The 18,438-nt window shown below is 41.9% G+C and overlaps 1 protein-coding gene across 1 annotated transcript in view; it reads left to right on the top strand.

The window, feature by feature from the left end:
• Positions 1-18,438, top strand: part of CRISPLD2 (cysteine rich secretory protein LCCL domain containing 2) — a 139,488-nt gene that overhangs the window by 100,508 nt on the left and 20,542 nt on the right. The window contains exon 14 of the mRNA XM_069217670.1: positions 5,067-5,200. Coding sequence (XP_069073771.1) covers positions 5,067-5,200 — 134 coding nt within the window. The remainder of the gene's footprint in view (positions 1-5,066; positions 5,201-18,438) is intronic.

Here is an 18,438-nt window from a genome sequence, read left to right as displayed (position 1 = left end):
CCATGCTCATCCAATGAAGTTCTACTCCAGGTCTTCTAAATGCAGTGACCTTGAATGCCGAAAGATGTATACAAGGATCCTGACGATGGACTATGTTCCCCACATCAAGCCCACAGTCAGAATAATCACCTTATATTAGAAAAACCTTAACACCTACCATTTCTGATCTCAATTCACGCCCACTGCTCCTTCACAGGGCTCTGCGATACATGCCATCTATTCATCCATTAGTTTCACCACTCTGGAACCTCTTCTCGGTCCCTGCTATCCGTGCTTGTCATCCATCCCCGCAATCCATCTACTCCCCTAAACCATCCGTTCCTTCACTCTATTTGTATAATCAGTTCCTGGAGTCCATCCATTTCTCCAACTCATTCCTTTCTGAAGTTCATTCCTGTATCCCACCCACAACCCATTCCTCCTATTCATCAAATTCCCCAATAATTTCTTCATTCAATTCCAAGAAGCCACTCGATCCACTCTGTCCTCTAATCAATTCTTCTAATGTATCGTTGCAATTCATTGTTTATTCACATCCAATCCAGTAGTTCATTCATTCAGGCCATTTATTCCTCTGGTGCATCCATATATTGGTTCCTTATTTTGCTCTATATGTCCAGAGAATTATTTTTAATGGCACTTGATAGTTTGTTAGAATTGGCAGTTATCTCACGCTATAAATATTTGGAGCAAACCCTTCCTCTCCTGGAAGTATAAACTGAGTGCTCCCTCGTTGACTTGTGCAGACCTCTGTCTATGGAACAGCTGCTTTATTCCGCTGAATGGGTGTTCAGGCAGCTTTTAAATTCCAGTTAGTGAAGTGCTGTGACACAGAGCCTACTTTAACTTCACAATGTGGCCCTCTATCAGATGGATGAAGCAATACTCCAGTATTTTTCCAATGTGGCCCTATGTTGGATGCATGGAGGGATGTCCTAGTGGCATCACGGTTCAGGCTGGTATGGGATTCATAGGGTCATCGAGTCACATCACAATGCACTGTTATCAGATAGTTGTAGTGATAGTCCAGTGGCATCAAAACGTGGTCAAATGCCACATGATTGGAGCAGTATTCCCAGTGCACCATGTTGCACCTTGTTATTGTATGCATGTATTTATACTGCAATGGAATTAAAATTAAATCAAAATGTACCCATTAAGCGTGGAGCCATGCTTCTATTGCATCACATTGCTTGTGGCATCAAAATGTGCACAACTATTACAGGCATGGAGCCATATTCCTATTGCATCACGTTGCACCCTTTTATTGAATGCATGTGGCAATACTCCAGTGGCATCAAAATGTGCTCAACTATCGCGTGCGTGGAATGATAGACCCACTGCATCATGTAGCATCCCACAATTGGACGCAGGTAGTGATTCTAGTGGCATCAAAATGCATCCGGCTAACCAATAAATGAGCAGTACTCCAGTGGCATCACACTGCACCATGCTGTTGGACACATGGAGTGACATTCCAGTACCATCACACTGCACCTAGCTATTGGATGCATGCAGTGACACCCCATGGCATCACATTACACCCTGCTATTGGATGGATGGAGTGACATTCCAGTGGCATCACGTTGCACCATGCTGTCGGATGCATGCAGTGACATTCCAGTGGCGTCACGTAGCACCATGCTATCGGATGCATGCAGTGACATTCCAGTGACATCACTCTGCACTCTGCTGTCGGATGCATGCAGTGACATTCCAGTGACATCACACTGCACTCTGCTGTCGGATGCAGGCAGTGAGATTCCAGTGACATCACACTGCACTCTGCTGTCGGATGCACGCAGTGACATTCCAGTGACACCACACTGCATTCTGCTGTCGGATGCAGGCAGTGACACCACACTGCACTCTGCTGTCGGATGCAGGCAGTGACATTCCAGTGGCATGACCCTGCTGTCGGATGCATTGATCAGTGCTCCACTGCCCTGCTGCTGGATGCAGGGAAACATACCCCAAGGGCATGACAACGCGTCGTGCTATGGAATGCGTCGCTACCCCGGTCCTGTTATCAGGTAAGTGTAGGAATACTCTCGTGGTATCACTGCACGTGGGTAACGGAGGAGGAATGCAGACGACTGTCAGAGGATTCAGAGCAGTGACGGTACAGCATGCCACACCCGCGGATCGCACTGGACGACGCGAAGTACTTAGAAAAAAGGCTTCTTTCCCAGAGATGCAGACAAGAGAAACCGTACAGATTACTCTTCACAAAAACGCTTTTGATGTGCACTTTCCAAATATAGCACATCTCTGTTACCATGACCATATAAAGAAACGAAGTCCGACTGCAAAGTGCAGCTTTGAAGGCAGCCAAGAGATAGGCCATCCGAAGCGAGCGCTGTGGGGAAGTGGGATAAGGCGGGCTCAGAAACCTGCCTTCCACGTTCCAGGAACAAAGGCGGTGCGGGCGCAGTGGAAATGTTTGATTAGGGGAGCCCTGATAACTGGGCCTCATACCGCTGCTCAGGAGCTATAGCCTCTATAGAAAAGGGGCCACATTGGATCGATGGAGGGCCACTATGGCGCCATAGTATGCGACTGCCTTGCCCAGCTCCAGCCCTGCCCGTCTTCAGCAGCCCCAGTTCTTCATTTCAGTATGTCTCATGCGAGGAGGGGCAAAGGCCTCTCCTTTGCACCTGTTGTCCACTCGTTTGGCCTCCTCAACACTGAGAATTGATTTGGAATTTATGGAGTGATATTGACAGTGGGTGAGGTTTTGCATATTTAGTAGCCATACAGGGAAGACAGTCAGTGGGTCAATGGACCATACATATCCCACAGGAACACGTGAGAGCGTGGGCACACACCATGAACATTGGGAACAGATGGGGGCGGGAGCAGAGGGGACGTTTTAGGCGCGAGGCAGCTGGGTGACTCATGTAGGGGGGCAGTGCAGTTGTTTTTATGGTTGAGGGTTATTAAAAATCTGTTAAAACAGACAGTTATTTAGGAGTTTTTTTGTGGGAAGTCTCAAAGTGGTGCGGGAGTTTCATCAAGGTCCAAATCCCGAGTGGACCAGATTAAGGGCAGGTAATCTTCTGATGGTGGGTGTGAAGGAGTTTTAGATGTGAGACTCAGGCCTGGAAGACGGCGCCATATTTATCGTGCACAATATATTCAGAAGCTCAAGGGTTGTACTGTATCAGGTGTGACCGACAGCAGCCAGTTAGGGTTGCTGTTTGAAAAACGGAGCATAACATACAGATTTGGTGCACCCAACATTAAAATCCGCATGTCCCGTTATTGATTGGGAATTTTTACCTCAGTATATTTTAGACGCCTGATATGTTCCAATGTCATCTATGGTGGCATCTTAGTTTTGGCCACGGCTAAAGCATAAGACGCATAAGAAACCCCGACAGTAACATATGGCACTTCTGCTTGTTGTTTATAGTATTATTGATTAACCTACTGTGGCTGCCAATTCTGAGGTAAAATATATGCAGCATTACGTACAAGTTGAATGATGTAATAAGTTATCGTTTTATACAACACCATTGTTCTTTAAGGTATTTTATTTTTAAACCAACATTTTATTTGATTTTTATCAAGTCAAGAAAAGTTTGAAGTTACGTGTCACATTTTGGGGTCTCTTGGGTGAACTATGCATGATAAAGTATAAGACTACAATAAAAGAATAACAGATAGAATGAAGTAAAACTCGAGAACAAACCCTGTTCCAATTTCAGGCTCTTGAAGTGAGGTGGAAAAGATATCACGTATTCATTTAGGGCTGACGTCTTTGTTGCGATGCGAAGGAAGGTGCGAATCAGAGCCACTATGCATTAAAGCAGACACAAGAGATTCCTTTGTTAGTTAAGGGGAGGGCAACCCTGAATGAGTTCTATACTTCAGATATTGACATATTCACTACAGCAACTTGAGTCTCACTCAATCACCCAATCAAGCAAAAGTAACTTCAATATGTCCGATTTCTTTGGCTTTGTGGGAAAATTGATGAATGATTTGGAAGAACACCTGTTTATTCAATCCCTCGTAACTCGAGGAGAAAAGGTGATACAAAATGGACTTGCTCCATATTTTTTGCAAACCTTTCTTTAGAATAGTCTATAATATTTAGGAAAGTTTTATAGTCCATACTGTGCAGCACACACATATTCTTTCACCATTCAACAAATCAACCATTCAGAAAATATTAAGTTAAATTTACCACACCACATAGCTTTGCATCATACCCACATAAATGTCAATAATGACTCACGTCGTAACAGCCACCCGAAGCAGATCAGTGGACAATTGCACATCCCAGGAGAATTTGATACAACATCGGCATTCCCCTTCTGCACCGCGATTCATGGACACAATGATTCACACAAATCTATATAAGAATTGAGCCATCTTCTATTCAATATAATACCTGAATAAAAATACCGTAGACTATTGTAACCTCCCTGAACAACATCGAGTATAACTCAATCCTAAAAGAAATCAAATCAAACCAAACACAATGTCAAAAGACCACTTCAGCGCCTGCCCATGATTACCCCATAACGTTAAACGGCACCCCGATCATGAAGGTTCCGTGGGACAATTGAAATGGCGGTGAAGCACTTTACAAATAAGTAAAATATTTCCCTGGGCAAACACTTTTAATATGGTTGTAACTGAATGCACAATCGCTGCTGTTTGTGTTAATTCGGAACGCGTTCTTTCTTTCTTTGTGGCACTCTAAAGCAGCCATTGGTGACATGTCGTGCTATACTATGTCTCGCAAAGTATAATAACAGGAGGAGCCCATATAAGCAAATATTGCTTACCAATAAGAGGTATTTATTTAAATGTGCTAACTTCTTCAACAAATTCCACTTGCAATATATTGTAATCTATGATCAATATATTGTTTGATCTGAGTCATAACCCTGCCAGTGCGTATGAAAATTTAATTTGTGCATGATAAGAAAGTCCAGATCACAAACCAGTGCTTGAATAGATGACTCACTGACATTGTCTTTTTGTTCATTACCTTCTTGTTGAAATTGCTGTGGCTTCATGTGGTACAGTTCCTATTCTCTTCTCTTTTTCAGAGCTCCAGCATCTGTAGGACAGCGGTGCATGCCGGCGTCATCGATGATGAAACCGGTGGTTACGTAGACGTAATGCCTGTAGAAAAGAAGAACAACTATGTGGGCTCAAACAAGAATGGAGTACGGTCGGACAGGTACCATCATTTTATGTTGTATTGTGTAGGGGGGTGGTACAATATTTTTGTTAAAGTTGCAATGAATACCACAAGGGCAAACAAAAAACTTAGAGCTTTATTTAGAGTTTGGCGGCTGGATCACTCCTTAGCAAACATGACGGATATGCCATCCCCCATATTATGATGTCCATAGGCTATAATGGAATTGAAATATGGCGGACAGGATATCCGTCACATTTGTGACTGAGTAACCTCGTCCGCCAAACTCTCCATCAGGCTTTAGTAAGAAGGGACTGTTGGACTCAGTATAGTTATTGTGGTATTGGTGGTACCGATGAGGCCTGAGTTTCTTTTGGAAGACTAGTAGGTTGGATGTTGTGTGAACAGCGTACACTGTATTGGTTTCTGATGACGTGTAGGTTGGACTTCATGGGATAGTGTGCTTTGTGAATTCGTGTAGTTTGGGGTTGGTAGGAATTGATCAACCTTAGGCTATTCTCTAGAGGATAGCAGGACGGATTTTATGAGAACAAATGAGTCCTTTTGATATATATGTCGTCGTAATGACAGCACCCAAACTACTCCGTAACTTTAATATTGTCTGGGTTGTTAGGACTTTGTGGCACATATGATGAAATTAAGGAGTACCGTTATCTAACTTATGTGCAAAAATGTAAATGTGGCACATTCTCTGGCAATCTTATATTCATCAGTTTGGGATAGAAGCAATCTTTTTTGGTTACATCTCCAAATGTTCCAAATTATGTGACATATGTCATGAATTCATAAATCTGAGATAAACACTGAAGCCCAATAATTGTTTAAATCCACTAACCTTACAATTTTCCATTTTATATTAGCAATCTGTTCAAGAAAGTTCCAATGGATGCCTATTGTTAGTTACATTTGAAGGAAATAGCTTTTTGAAGCTACCTAACCCAAAAGAAACTTCTAACATAAAGAATACATTACTGGTAGCATGTGGTGGTATACTGCAATCTCCAGATTCTGCTCACATTTGAAATCATTCAGCCTTCAGTTTGTAGTTTAAGATGTCACCAAAACACCTCAATTGCAATTATGGTCCATATTTCAAAGCAGAATTCCCCGTTATGTAATATATATATATATATATATAAAATATAAATATCTGTCTATTCACTTAAAAGAAATTCACCTGTTATAGTTATTTCAAGTAATGATAACACATGCTCCAAGGTAGCTATAACTTGCGCCTTCACTTTTTAGCCCAGGGAGGGTCCCCAGGAGGGTCCCTGGACCAAGGGTAGTTGGGTAGGGTAACGGTACTTCCCCCTTTATTTATTTGTTTTTTTAGATTTATTTAAAGCAGAGTCTCAAAATGGCTGCCAACATTAACTGGCTGAAACGTTGGCAGCCAATCAGATCTCTGCATGAAATCGGCAGTATTCGCAAGCCTAAATATACAAATTTGGTTTTCCTTTAATTTCTCCTAAACTATTGAATTAATTTTCACCAAATAATAAAAAGAAATCTTTCTGACCCAATAACTATCTTCCTGCCAACTTTGGTGTAATTCCGTCGAGCAGTTTGTGTTGTAGTCGTGTTTAAAATCTCTATGGGAATTAAAATGGAAAATTTACTTTTTTGTCCCCCCCCCCCCCTTTTCTCAGCCCCAGCTTGATGGATCATCCCGAAACTTTCCATGCACAACAAGATTCTAGAGAGCAACTTTTTTTTTTTTTAAATTTCATGAAGATTTATCAAATTGTGACAAAGATATAGACAAGTCAAAATACGCTTTTTCAATGGAAACTAGGTCCTAATTATAACTACTTACTGGTGACCACCAGTAGGTAACATAGATGCGTTTGTGTATACATATGTGTGTGTGTATATATATATATATATATGTGTGTGTGTGAGTGTTTATATATTTGTGGTTTTTTTTTTACTGAAAAACGAAGTATAAAGTGACATCAGAGTTAGGTATGGTAATAATATCTTACTTTACATTATAAATACCTCAGAAATTCACTAACAAAACCAAAGCTTGAAGTTATAGTTAGGATGAAAATGTCAGTTTAAGTGTAACATGTTAAAGTAAAAAAAAACTGAAATTCATCAGCTATTTCAAGTAACAATACCTCGCTGGTCCACCATGCAGGGTTGTCATCACTAATTTCATTTCCAATGTCGTATTAATGTTATCAATAATGTGATGTGAAGTATTGTGATACAAATGTGAGTGAAGTCACCCAACTTCGTGCCGGCAGCCATCCACACCACCACCCACAACCTTCACCTCTGTTGGGCATGGGCTAAGCGCATGGCCAACCACCCACACGTGGCCAACCCAGCACAGACACTCATCCACCGTTTTTTAATGGTTTTCTTATCCAGGACTCTGGCAGGAGTCAGCGCAGCCCTTTTGCTCCTGTAGGACTCTTGCAAGAATAGGAGAGTCCTGGGATCTCGGCAAACCGAAAAGACCATCTTTTAAAAGAAAAGGGTACCCCCTATCCTGCCCCCCTTATAGCTTTTTCATTTAAAAAAAAAAATTCAGAACATATGAACAGAGTCCCCATATCCTGAAATGGTGGCTGCAATATTTGTTCTTATGTAGCGTCCAGCCAATCACAGCATGAGCTCCTGTGGGACTTGTGGGAGCATCTCGCTCCTGCAGGAGCAAGATGGCAGACGGGAAAAAATCACCCTCTGCCAATCAGATCACACTATTATTTGAAGTTGCGTATTGTTGTGTATTGTCATCCACTTTGATGTTAGCTGTGTTAGAGCAGCAGAGGGGTCAGAGTGTGGTCTGAATCCTGACAGGCAGTCCTGAAGGAGGCCAATTTTAATGACATGGAGCAGATTATTGGCTGCCTTTTCATTGATCTTGCCCAAGAAGGGTTTATGTGTGATATCTACATTATATATTTAAAACCCTCCCCAATCAATTAAGCTTGTGATGACAACACAAGACCTTCACCCCTTGAATTAATTTGGTAACCTACTTCAGAAACGTTTCCAGATTCCTAATTTAACACAGTGTGCTGTTTGTGATCTCTCTCTAGCTTAATATAGGTTTTAGACCTTAAGTTCGGTTATGCCACCCAGCAGACTGCGGTCATGGATTCTGCAGGCTTCTCTTCAAGTGTACATTTGTACCTTGGTAGAATAAGCCAACCTCAGTGCAGAATGTACAAAATGTTGTGATGTTCCTGGAAAAACCACATCTGTCATGTGTAGTAGAATCAGGTTCCACAAACAGAAGGAATCAAAAATCTCAGAAAGAAAATGCACACATGAATCACACAAGAGTTAGACACCACAAATGAGTGGTTGTGTTTCAAGGATGCATAGTAATGCAGCTAAAAGGCGATGCATTTTGTACAGCATAAGAAATAAATTGTTGACTCAAGGAAGGTGCTAAAAATATGGACTACAAAGATTGGCAACCAGTTTCCACCACTCGCTTTAAATTATGAGCACATTCTCAGATGCAGAATACACACACATACCACCCTCAGACTGGTAGGCCAAACACTAACAATCGTCCAAATGCATACACACTCTCTCACATGCAGACAAACATGCATTCACATACACAGATATACACTTATGCATGTGCACATACTTCAACACAAACAGAAAGATACACAAACATGCATCATATGTTCATTGGCACAGATGCATTCACATGTACCGAACCATCCCCACACACGTGTGTGCTATATTTAGGTGCACAGCAGTAATCCAGTTGTTCTTAATTAACAGCAGTAAAAACAGACATTGGGAAAAACCATTAGGTCTCGGATTTTGAACCTGTTGGCTTTGATTCTCGTTTCAGAGATGCTGCACTGCATCTATGATACTTTGCAGCATGGGTAATAGCCAGGAAAAAAGCCTATGTTGCTGGCTGTGTCATTTTGATGGCGCACACCAAGCATGTACTTGTCTACAAAAATATGCAAGCATTTTTTTCTTCTGATCCATGGTGGATCGGTTAAAAAAAAAAAAAAAAAATCAAACAGGTGGGGGGAGGGCAGGATCACCTGTGTGGGGGGAAAAAAAGGTAGGGTAAGCAGCACGGAGGGCTGAATCATGGAGGGTGGGGAAGCAACAATGGTGTGAATGTCAGGAAGCAACAGAGGGCATGGGTGGTGGGGAAGCAAAACAGAGGGCAGCTGGATGGAAGCTAATGGATACAAAGCAATATGGAGGGGTGGAAGTGAATGAATAAAAAAAAGAGCAGTGTGGAGTTTAAGTGCACCGCAGAGTGGCTCGACGGGCAAAGCTATATAAAAATAAAACCTTACGTATAAGCGGCTCGAAGGATAAAGTTGTGAAAAAGGAAAGTTTTATAATATTATAAGGAAATGTGCTGGAATAAGTGGGGAAACATGCACTCCAAGTGTTTTCAGAAGAGGAGGAAAAAAGCTCCCTACAAGCAGACACTTGTAGAACAATAAAAGGAGCCAATCAGAGAGAGGGTAAACAGGCTATGCTCTGTGGGAGGGACAAAGACTAAATGGATGGGCCAAAACAAATAAACCCATCCAATAAAGTGCAAGGTAATAAGACTGACACAGCAAAAAGGCAATGGAGAGTTGCTTTGTAGGTCAGCCATTGACATGTGCCTCGTAGGACTTTCCCAGCTAGACAACTGTGTGGTCTGTCAGGCTTCGACCGAATGAACCCTCTTTTCCATGCCTACTGCAGCCCTGGGACCTTTCACTGAGAAACGGTTTCCAAACTGATTCACATCACCCTCTCCTGAGAATTCAGGGATCCTGGTACCAGCTGTCCCGCTCTTTATGCGCTGGGAACCTGGACGGTTTTCTCATTTCAAAACAGAGAAACTATTTACTATTTAATAATTCAAAAATAGTAAATCTTAGAGTCTGTCCCAAATTATTGCTTCCATTTTTGATAAAGATGTCTTATTACATAGTCGACATTCGACTCCTAGACTTGGAAAAATAGAAATGAATCATACAAAATTCACAAAGGATTGATTGTTCATAATACTGAAATATTATTTTATGACTGTAAAGAGATGTTAAGAAAAAGCTTTCAGGGTAAGCTGTCTTGCAACTTTAAGGATTTATTGCTTTGTGAAACTGAAGCTCTATGTACGCACGAAGTGACCTACTGAGAGGCGACCTGGCAGATTCGAGACATGGGGTTTTCGATACAGGATGACAGAGTTCTTATTTGCATTCCAAGATCCATATATTTTTACCCCTTCCTATCCCCTTTCACGGGCCAGCTTGTGTTTTCCGGGTGAATCACTTTATGACGGTTGCTCAAGTCTTTTATCTAAAGACCCAAGGAACACACCCAGGATATCTGGACAAATTGGAATTCTCATGTCCAGAAAATGATATCGGAGACTTACGTGGGAGAGAGAGCAGATGTGGAATTGCTCAATGTAGAATTATGAATTTAAGGAAAGTATTATGGGCTTTCTGAAAGCAGATTCCATAGTGGGAGTAAATCACATGGTAGAGTCTAGCCTACACTAACTCAGCAACAAGTCTATCCTAGCCGGAAATTTAATTTCTATAAATACAAGTCTATCTCTGAGTGACAGCATCTGAATACCATTTTTATTGAAGACCACCACAAGCGTCAGAGTCCATGGAGCAAGAGAAAAGGTACATGCACACAGACGCTAGTGGAAGACATGCACTTCCACATGGCACACTGTAAAAATCTTTACCCCACAACCAAGAAACCCATAACCTTAAAGAAAATCTAAAAAAAAAAAAAAAATACCTGCGAAACCATAATCCCAGACTGTTTTGGGGAATGGAGTAGACATGACTTGCACAAGTATGTGGGGTTAGAGGCCTCCTCGAAATCAAAGAAGCAGCGGGCATAAACAGTGAAAAAAGTATTGGGAATTGTCAGTTATCTGTCCTTGCTGTCACCTTGTGCGTGTTTAGCTATATGCAACAGCCAGTTTTAAAAACTGGTTGGGTTTTGGGATTATTCAAAACACCCGTTAATACTGTGTGATTCGGATGGCCAATGGTGGCGTATTCAATGGCATAGCTAAAGATAGAAAAGGCTTCCTTTTCCAGAGATCCTCATCAGATGGAAGTTTTTAGTAGGATGTAAGTGTCAATGAAGGAAATTCGCATAGAAGGATATTATACTTGAACGTTTTGTACGTTCACTAGTTTCAGAGTGTTTTTCCGTCTGAGCCAAGATTGCCTTGAAGTTGTGCTGCTGGATGGTACCCTACCCATTTTCGTTTGAAACACAGTCTTGTGTGCTCCAAATCTTTGGGATTGGCTCACCGTTGAGCCACTGTAAGATCATAGCACCAGAAAAGGTGAATCAAAACAATACGCTTTATTTGCATGTGGATTTCTCTCTTCCCCAGTCTTCCTCTCCTGGTAGACTCTGTATTTGGGCCCCTTTTCTCACTTTACCCAGAGACGTACTTGTCTGTGTGCCCTGACCCCTCATCAAGCTCTTTTAGTATCTTCTCACAAGTAATAATGAACTTTTCGCTCGTCAGGCATCCATCCTTTCTTGTTGTTACGAATGATATCATCTGTTTATAGTCCACATGATAGATCTACCGCACCCTACCTATCTTGGGGACTCAAATATTGTTGAACAGCTTCCCATTACGAGAGTTTGAGCAATACTCTTTCCTTCCTTGTATGCTTTGCTATATTTTCTTATTTAGATGCCATTTATTGCCAATTAATTATTTATCTATCAAATATGTGTTCAATAAGTTTTTGTTTGGTTTTAAACACACAAAGCAAAGAAAGAAATGCTAGTTATGGTATGCAATGCACACCAGGTATGCCATAACCAACGTTGATTACCATGCTGAAAACACAGATTTCCAAATGGCAGTGGAAAAAGAAATATTGACAAAGCCAATAGGTCTGGCTTACACATCCATTCATTGACTCATATTTGCATTTAAATTCTGGAACAATTGCAACAAAACACACTCAACATCATATGCAAGATACCTTAAAAAATACAAGTTGGAATGAAAATATGCTACTGTTTAAACAAGGCTTGTATGCTTGCAATTACAAAACTAAATAAAGCAGTGGGAATCCACTGTGCAGAGATGTAGAAAGTAGTCTATCATTGTTTTAAATTTCAAGCATAGCGGTCACATTTAGTACCAATGTGTTGGCTATCTTGAAATGGCGAAACAATGAAGCACTATGGACACAGTATGCCAGGATGGTTCCTGTGTTGGAAGAAGTGGCCACTTGGGATGTGGCACACTGCAGATAAAATGGGCGGCAGGTAAGCAACCTATTAGCACCGCCTCGGCAGTTGTAGCATCCTCTTAAGAAAATTAAAAAAAGAAGCGAAGAAATAAAAAGGCTGTGTATTACGAGAAAATTGCCAACTAAAGGACTGTGCAATTAGTCCTGACACTGAAGCACACTTATTTTCAGATGGACGTGCAATGTAATCAGAAACTGCCATCATTCACAGGGCAAGAAAGTCAATGTCTTATGCAGACCAAACCATTACCCCAGGCTGTACGCTTTCATGGATGGAAGCAGAGTGTAAATGACGCTTTGAAGTCTGACCCAATGGCGCTCTATGTATCTATATGACTATATAGATTGATATATATTGAGATGTGTATAATTAAATTATTTTTATTACAAAGTACTGGTAGACAACTGAGTCTGTTGGGTCTTCCAAAGAGATTCTAGCAAAACCTATTACTGTGGAAATTTTCATCTCACAGGGATTGTCAGGGGAGGAAACTAACGTCAAAATCCTTCCCCTACAAAGGCAATCTGTGAGATTTCATGTAACAAAACACCTATCTGTAGGTTTTAAAGATCAACCCTTAAATGCCACATGACAATAACTATTGCTTTACACAATCAATATGTCAGAACTACTACTTTTATCTTAACTTTCCATTATAAACAATCAGTCCTGTAACCTTTATCATTGGCTTGTCACCATAACCAGCTCTGACGTACTGCGTTAGGCATAAGCGTTTCCATAAGGCATCTACCGGGTATACTGTAACAGCATTAGAAAAATGTATAAAATTACAGTTGCAATACAATGTAAAAGTCCATGCTAATAGAACTAATTGAGGAGCATCCTAGTGCAAATCTTCAATCCCCGAGGTTTATTCATGTGAGTCACCAAAACCCTTGCCTACAATTGGCATTGATAGTCAGTATAACAAAATACCTGCCTGCAGGCTTTAGCATTGTGCAATTACAATCCATCCCTATAAGCCTATTGCTTTTAACACAGGCTTTTCACAATTAGTAGGTAAGCCCTACTTGCTTTTTCGTTTTTTCAGTATAAACAAATCATTCCAAAGGAATCTGGTTCAACATTTCACAGAGAACCGATAAGGCCTATAGCCTTTAGCATTGGCTTGACACTATAACCAACAGTCTTACTGAAGAGCGAATAAACTGGTGCACTTCATGCATACAGTAAAAAAAAAATACAAACATGTAAGTAGAGTTGGCAAATCGATTTACAGTCCCTCTCAATAGGGCTTAACAAGAATCATCACAGTTCAAATCTTCTACTCCCAGAGTTTATTAAAGTTGATGACCAACTCTAAAATACTTGCCTACTATAATATGTGAGGTTACATGTAACTACATTCCTGTCTACCACTTGTAATATTGTGTGATAACAATCTACTCTTTGTGGTCTACTGTCTTTAACAAACACTGTTCGCTGGTCTTCTGCATTTGTCATAATTGTACATAATAAACAGACAAGACCAATGGCATCTGGCATAAATTTTCCATGGGCTTCAGTCAGGCCTACAGGTGTTATCATTGCCTTGTCACCATAACCAACCGAGGCCTAATGTAATGAGTGTAAGGCTTACCACAAGGAAACCATGAGGCATACAATCATAACATTACAATTGTATAACACATTCCAGTTTTGTTAAAGCAAAATAATATATTTCCTTAGAGGGCTTAACAAGGTGTCTCAGTTGAATTCTTCTTAACCCACATTTTTAAAGCATGGATAACCTACACCAACACCCTTGCATACTACATTAATGTGTGAGATTCTGTATAACAAAATGACTATCTGTAGGCTTTTACACATATTAATAACAATCTACCTGTAAATGCATATTTACTTTAGAATATGTTTCCACAATATTTGCACCAATAAACAGATCAGGTTCATAGCTGAGATCATTGTCTTGTCACCAAAACCAATTCAGTCTACCTGCATTGAGTATTAACTTTGCAACAAAACAATAAGGGCAATACAAACACGTTTTGTTGGTGAAAGCACACAACTTCAGTCCAATCAAATCGTCTACTCAGGGAAACCAACACGCAAGTGAGGCCTAAACCCCTTTGTCAGTAGTACTCTAAAAGCTCTTTTTTCATTGATCACATAGTGTTCAGTAACAGTTTTGCTGTCAAGGCAAACCTAAAAAAAAAAACTATATGGATTAATGTAGCTCTGGGCATCACCTACTGCCCTCGAACACCCAACTGCATTCTGAAGTCTAAAGTTAAGATGTAAGGGGAGGAGCATGTGATGCTGCAGAGAAAAGTATACAATATAAATAACGTATCTAAAACACCTTAACATTGCCATGTCGGTGCTCCTGAAAGCTGTTTGCTCATGGAAATCGACAAACAAATAAAATAATCACAGCTGTGTGGAGGAAAAGCAGATTTTCGGTGGAAGCACACAACTTCTCCCCAGTCAAAATATTGTACTCCTGTCTACCATCTGTAGGTGGAGAAAAAGCTTCTCCCTGTATTACCCCAGAAAGCTCTTTTTTAGGTTGATCTCATAAAGTCTGCCAACAGCTGCAGTGTCAAGCCAGATCTAAAAAAAAATGCTCTAGCAAGAAAAAACATGGCTGGCGACGTGAGTTATGGGATTTGCGTGCACTGCGTGCCATTAATAGCGGCAAGTTTCTGAGATTTTGTTCAGTTGAGCCAGAACCATAACTCACATTTTAACTGCGGTTTCTTCATTGAATTTCACGACGGGGTTTGGTTATGATATGCTCTATTCTGAACCCTGGCCCTGCACGGGGTGGTTAGAAGCAGGGCCCGCCCTGTGTCCAGGTTGTGTGCCCGACCTACCTAGGTAGCTAGCCCTGCTATGCATGACGGAATGCTGTGTGCCTCATGCGCCAAGGGTGGCCCTCCCCTGCTGTGCTCAGCCTTTGTCCATGGGCAGTCAGAGTTGACTTGCAGGGCTCAGCCTACAGCTGCGCCCTGTGTCCAATCTGCTGTAGGCATCCCTACCAATAACTAAACACTTCAAGGTTTGGCATACTATTCAGAAGTACTGTTGCTCTGCAACAGCATGTGTGTAAGCAGAGAAAGATTGTCCCCTGTTTCCTCTCAGCATCTTTCCTGGCTAAAAAGAGTAAGTGCGCTGCCCCAGCCCCGAAAGCAGCCCTCTGCCCCCTGTCTAACGGAGATCTATTTCTCATCCTATCATAAGGCCAGTCCGGTCCATAACATATTGAATTACAGTTTTACCACAACAGATTAGTTTTGAGGCACTATGTTACAGTGGCTTAAGCAAACACGTAAATGCGTCACACACTCAGCATGCTGATCTGGCACTCTGTTTGGCAGGAAGAGGGACTAAAATTGGGATCGTTATGCATCACTTTACACTGATTGTCTGTTCCGTTGTTATGAATTCAGGACTGAAATTCCTTTGAATACATTGTTGCCAATTTCATGTCGGTTTGCCTATTTTATGATAAGTGCTCACGCAGTTGGATGGAACCCCTAATTTTAGGGAAAGATGGGAGTAGGTGTGGCGGAGAGCTGTCTAGGACAGAATGCATATGATAGGCGCCATTTCACAGGCAGACTGAGTCAGTGTGAGGGAGTGGAGTTCACCGTCACCTCAGTTGCTCCAGATCTGCCTCTCATATTTCAGAGACTTCAATAAATTGTATGTCCCATCATTGTCCAGACAGTACGCCTGCTGCCTTGAAAGGAAAAGTCTATTTAGAACAGGCATTGACAAAGCCAGTAGGCTTTGTCTATGTGATATATTTTTGGCTTTGTCAAAGTTTTTTTTTACATGTTGTTCAACATTGCTAAAAATAAAAAAAACTCTATAAGCAAGAAGTAATCCGACCTTGTGTAATGTCACTTTTTCTCCTGTAAAAGTGCTCCAATAACTTCACACTAAAGACACTAAAAACCAAAATAAAGAACGCAGAGAGTTGGGGGTGGTGGTGTCATGTCCTCACAGTCCCCATCCCAAAGAAGATTACACAGAGCCAGGTAAGGGGGGGGAGAACGTTTCTTATTTATTCTTCTGCCAGGGTCACACAATGCATGCAGGGACGTCCTTCCTCCACCAATGCCCAGTATGAAAGTAACATCCTTCCCTTGGCCGGAAGTGGTGTCTGGTGGCCAGTCCCCTTCTTCCAGTCAGTGGGCAGTGTGTGCCTGGTCCTAATGCCCACTCCTGCTTGCCCCATCATTAAGAGAGGTGGCTCAGCAATTTGAGGGGGAGGAGAGGGCAGGAGACCATACTTGGAGCTGTAATCGGTGCTCGAGGATGTAAACCATTGTATAGCATTGTATACATCCTCGACTGCTGATTGAATAAAACGCCTTGATAAACCTAGCATTGGTTGGCCTATAAATAAGAAGTAATTTGGCCTTAGTAATGTAACTGGTGCTCCTGTAAAAGTGCTCCAATTCTTTTGGGTCGTGGTCTATATGTTGGAAAAGTTCCATCTAGGATCCCAATGCCTGTACTAAGCATTCTGTTCTTTCTTAAATACGATACCTTTTGTGATATATAGTACTTGAGATCAAACCCCAACCATCTCCTGTGAGGCAGCATTAAATGTACAACCATACTTATCAATGCAGGGTGAAGGACCCAGACAAGGAAGGGTGTCCAGTGTAGGTGCAGGGGAGCCGGGCCAATGCCAGATTTTCAGGATAAACACCTATTAAGTAAATAAATTACCATTATATTACATGTATACCCATTTATTTTGTGTGGGTACCCTGATTTTCTGGCGTGGACCTTTCCCTCATGGGCCTGCACTGGACTCCCTTTCTGGTAGGCTTTTGGCTAAGCTTTGCTTATAGCAGTATCCCGGGTCATGGAAGAGTGTAGAAAAATGAAGGTATCCACTTCCTCCGAGACCTGGAGAAAAGTTTTGTAAGCAGTGATGAATTAAATGAGGAACAACCACACATTTGTTGAATTCTTTTTTACTTGTTAAATTCAGTAATGAAAGAAGATATAGATTTTCTCAGGAATCTGTAACTTTTTTTGCAGTTGTATATGTTGCACAAACTCGACCCAAAGGTACTGGAGCACATTTCATGAGCACCAGCCACATCACATGAGGTCACCATTCATTGTTTATAGGGACGGGAGAGATTAAGTGGTTTGCCCAGAATCACAGGATGGTGAGACGATGCTGAGACTTTAAGTTTGTTCCCCAGTTCCACAATCAGGAACTCTGGCCATTACCCCACTTCCTCCTTGCAGAGTTCTCTAGCTGAGAAGGGAAGGTGTTAGCTATAAAACTGGTGCTGTGCCCTGAAGCCAGTGTCTCTTGTTTTGTGAGGTGCGTGCACAGGCTGTGTAAGTGGCTGCTAACAGAAGAGGCTGCAGCCTCTGCCGATGACAACAGAATGTGTGAGTGCCCCTAATAGTGATACAAAATGGGTAGAAGTGCACTCAGCCAACAATTGCGGACGTCAGGTGAGTGAGTGCTTTATGCAACAAGTGCTCCTCATTGACCCGCCAATGCAACATTCGTTGGTTGCTTCTAAGCGCTGCAGCAGCAGGGACTCATGTTACCCAGGGAGCTTGAGTTTCCCCCAGGGAGAAAAAGCCATTTCTATGCTGAGGTTCAATTGCAACAAATGCACCGAGCGACTCTAGTCTGGTAGCCGCAGCAAGGCAGCCTCAGTATCTCGGCTTTCACGGACCTCAGGTGGCTTAAGGAGCAGGAGAGAAGGTGGGTTGCTGGAGCAGGGTGAGGGCAGATCATGAAGGGCGGCAGGTGGGCGAGAATGCTCCTCACAGACATGCCAATGCAATATATACTGGATGCTTCAAACTACTGCATCAGCAGGGATTCTGACATTGAAAAGGGAGGGAGTGGGAACGTAGTTTGAAAATGCAACAGAGCTCAGGAGATGGTGGGGTGGTTTGATAACGAGGAGCAGGAGGGGTCAGGGGGTTGAAAACACAAAGGAGAATGGGAGGAGGGTGGGGGTGGTGAAAACACAGTGGAT

This window comes from Pleurodeles waltl, chromosome 12 (genome assembly GCF_031143425.1).
Source record: "Pleurodeles waltl isolate 20211129_DDA chromosome 12, aPleWal1.hap1.20221129, whole genome shotgun sequence".
Classification (NCBI taxonomy): domain Eukaryota; kingdom Metazoa; phylum Chordata; class Amphibia; order Caudata; family Salamandridae; genus Pleurodeles; species Pleurodeles waltl.
This window is presented reverse-complemented; position numbering and strand designations above follow the sequence as displayed.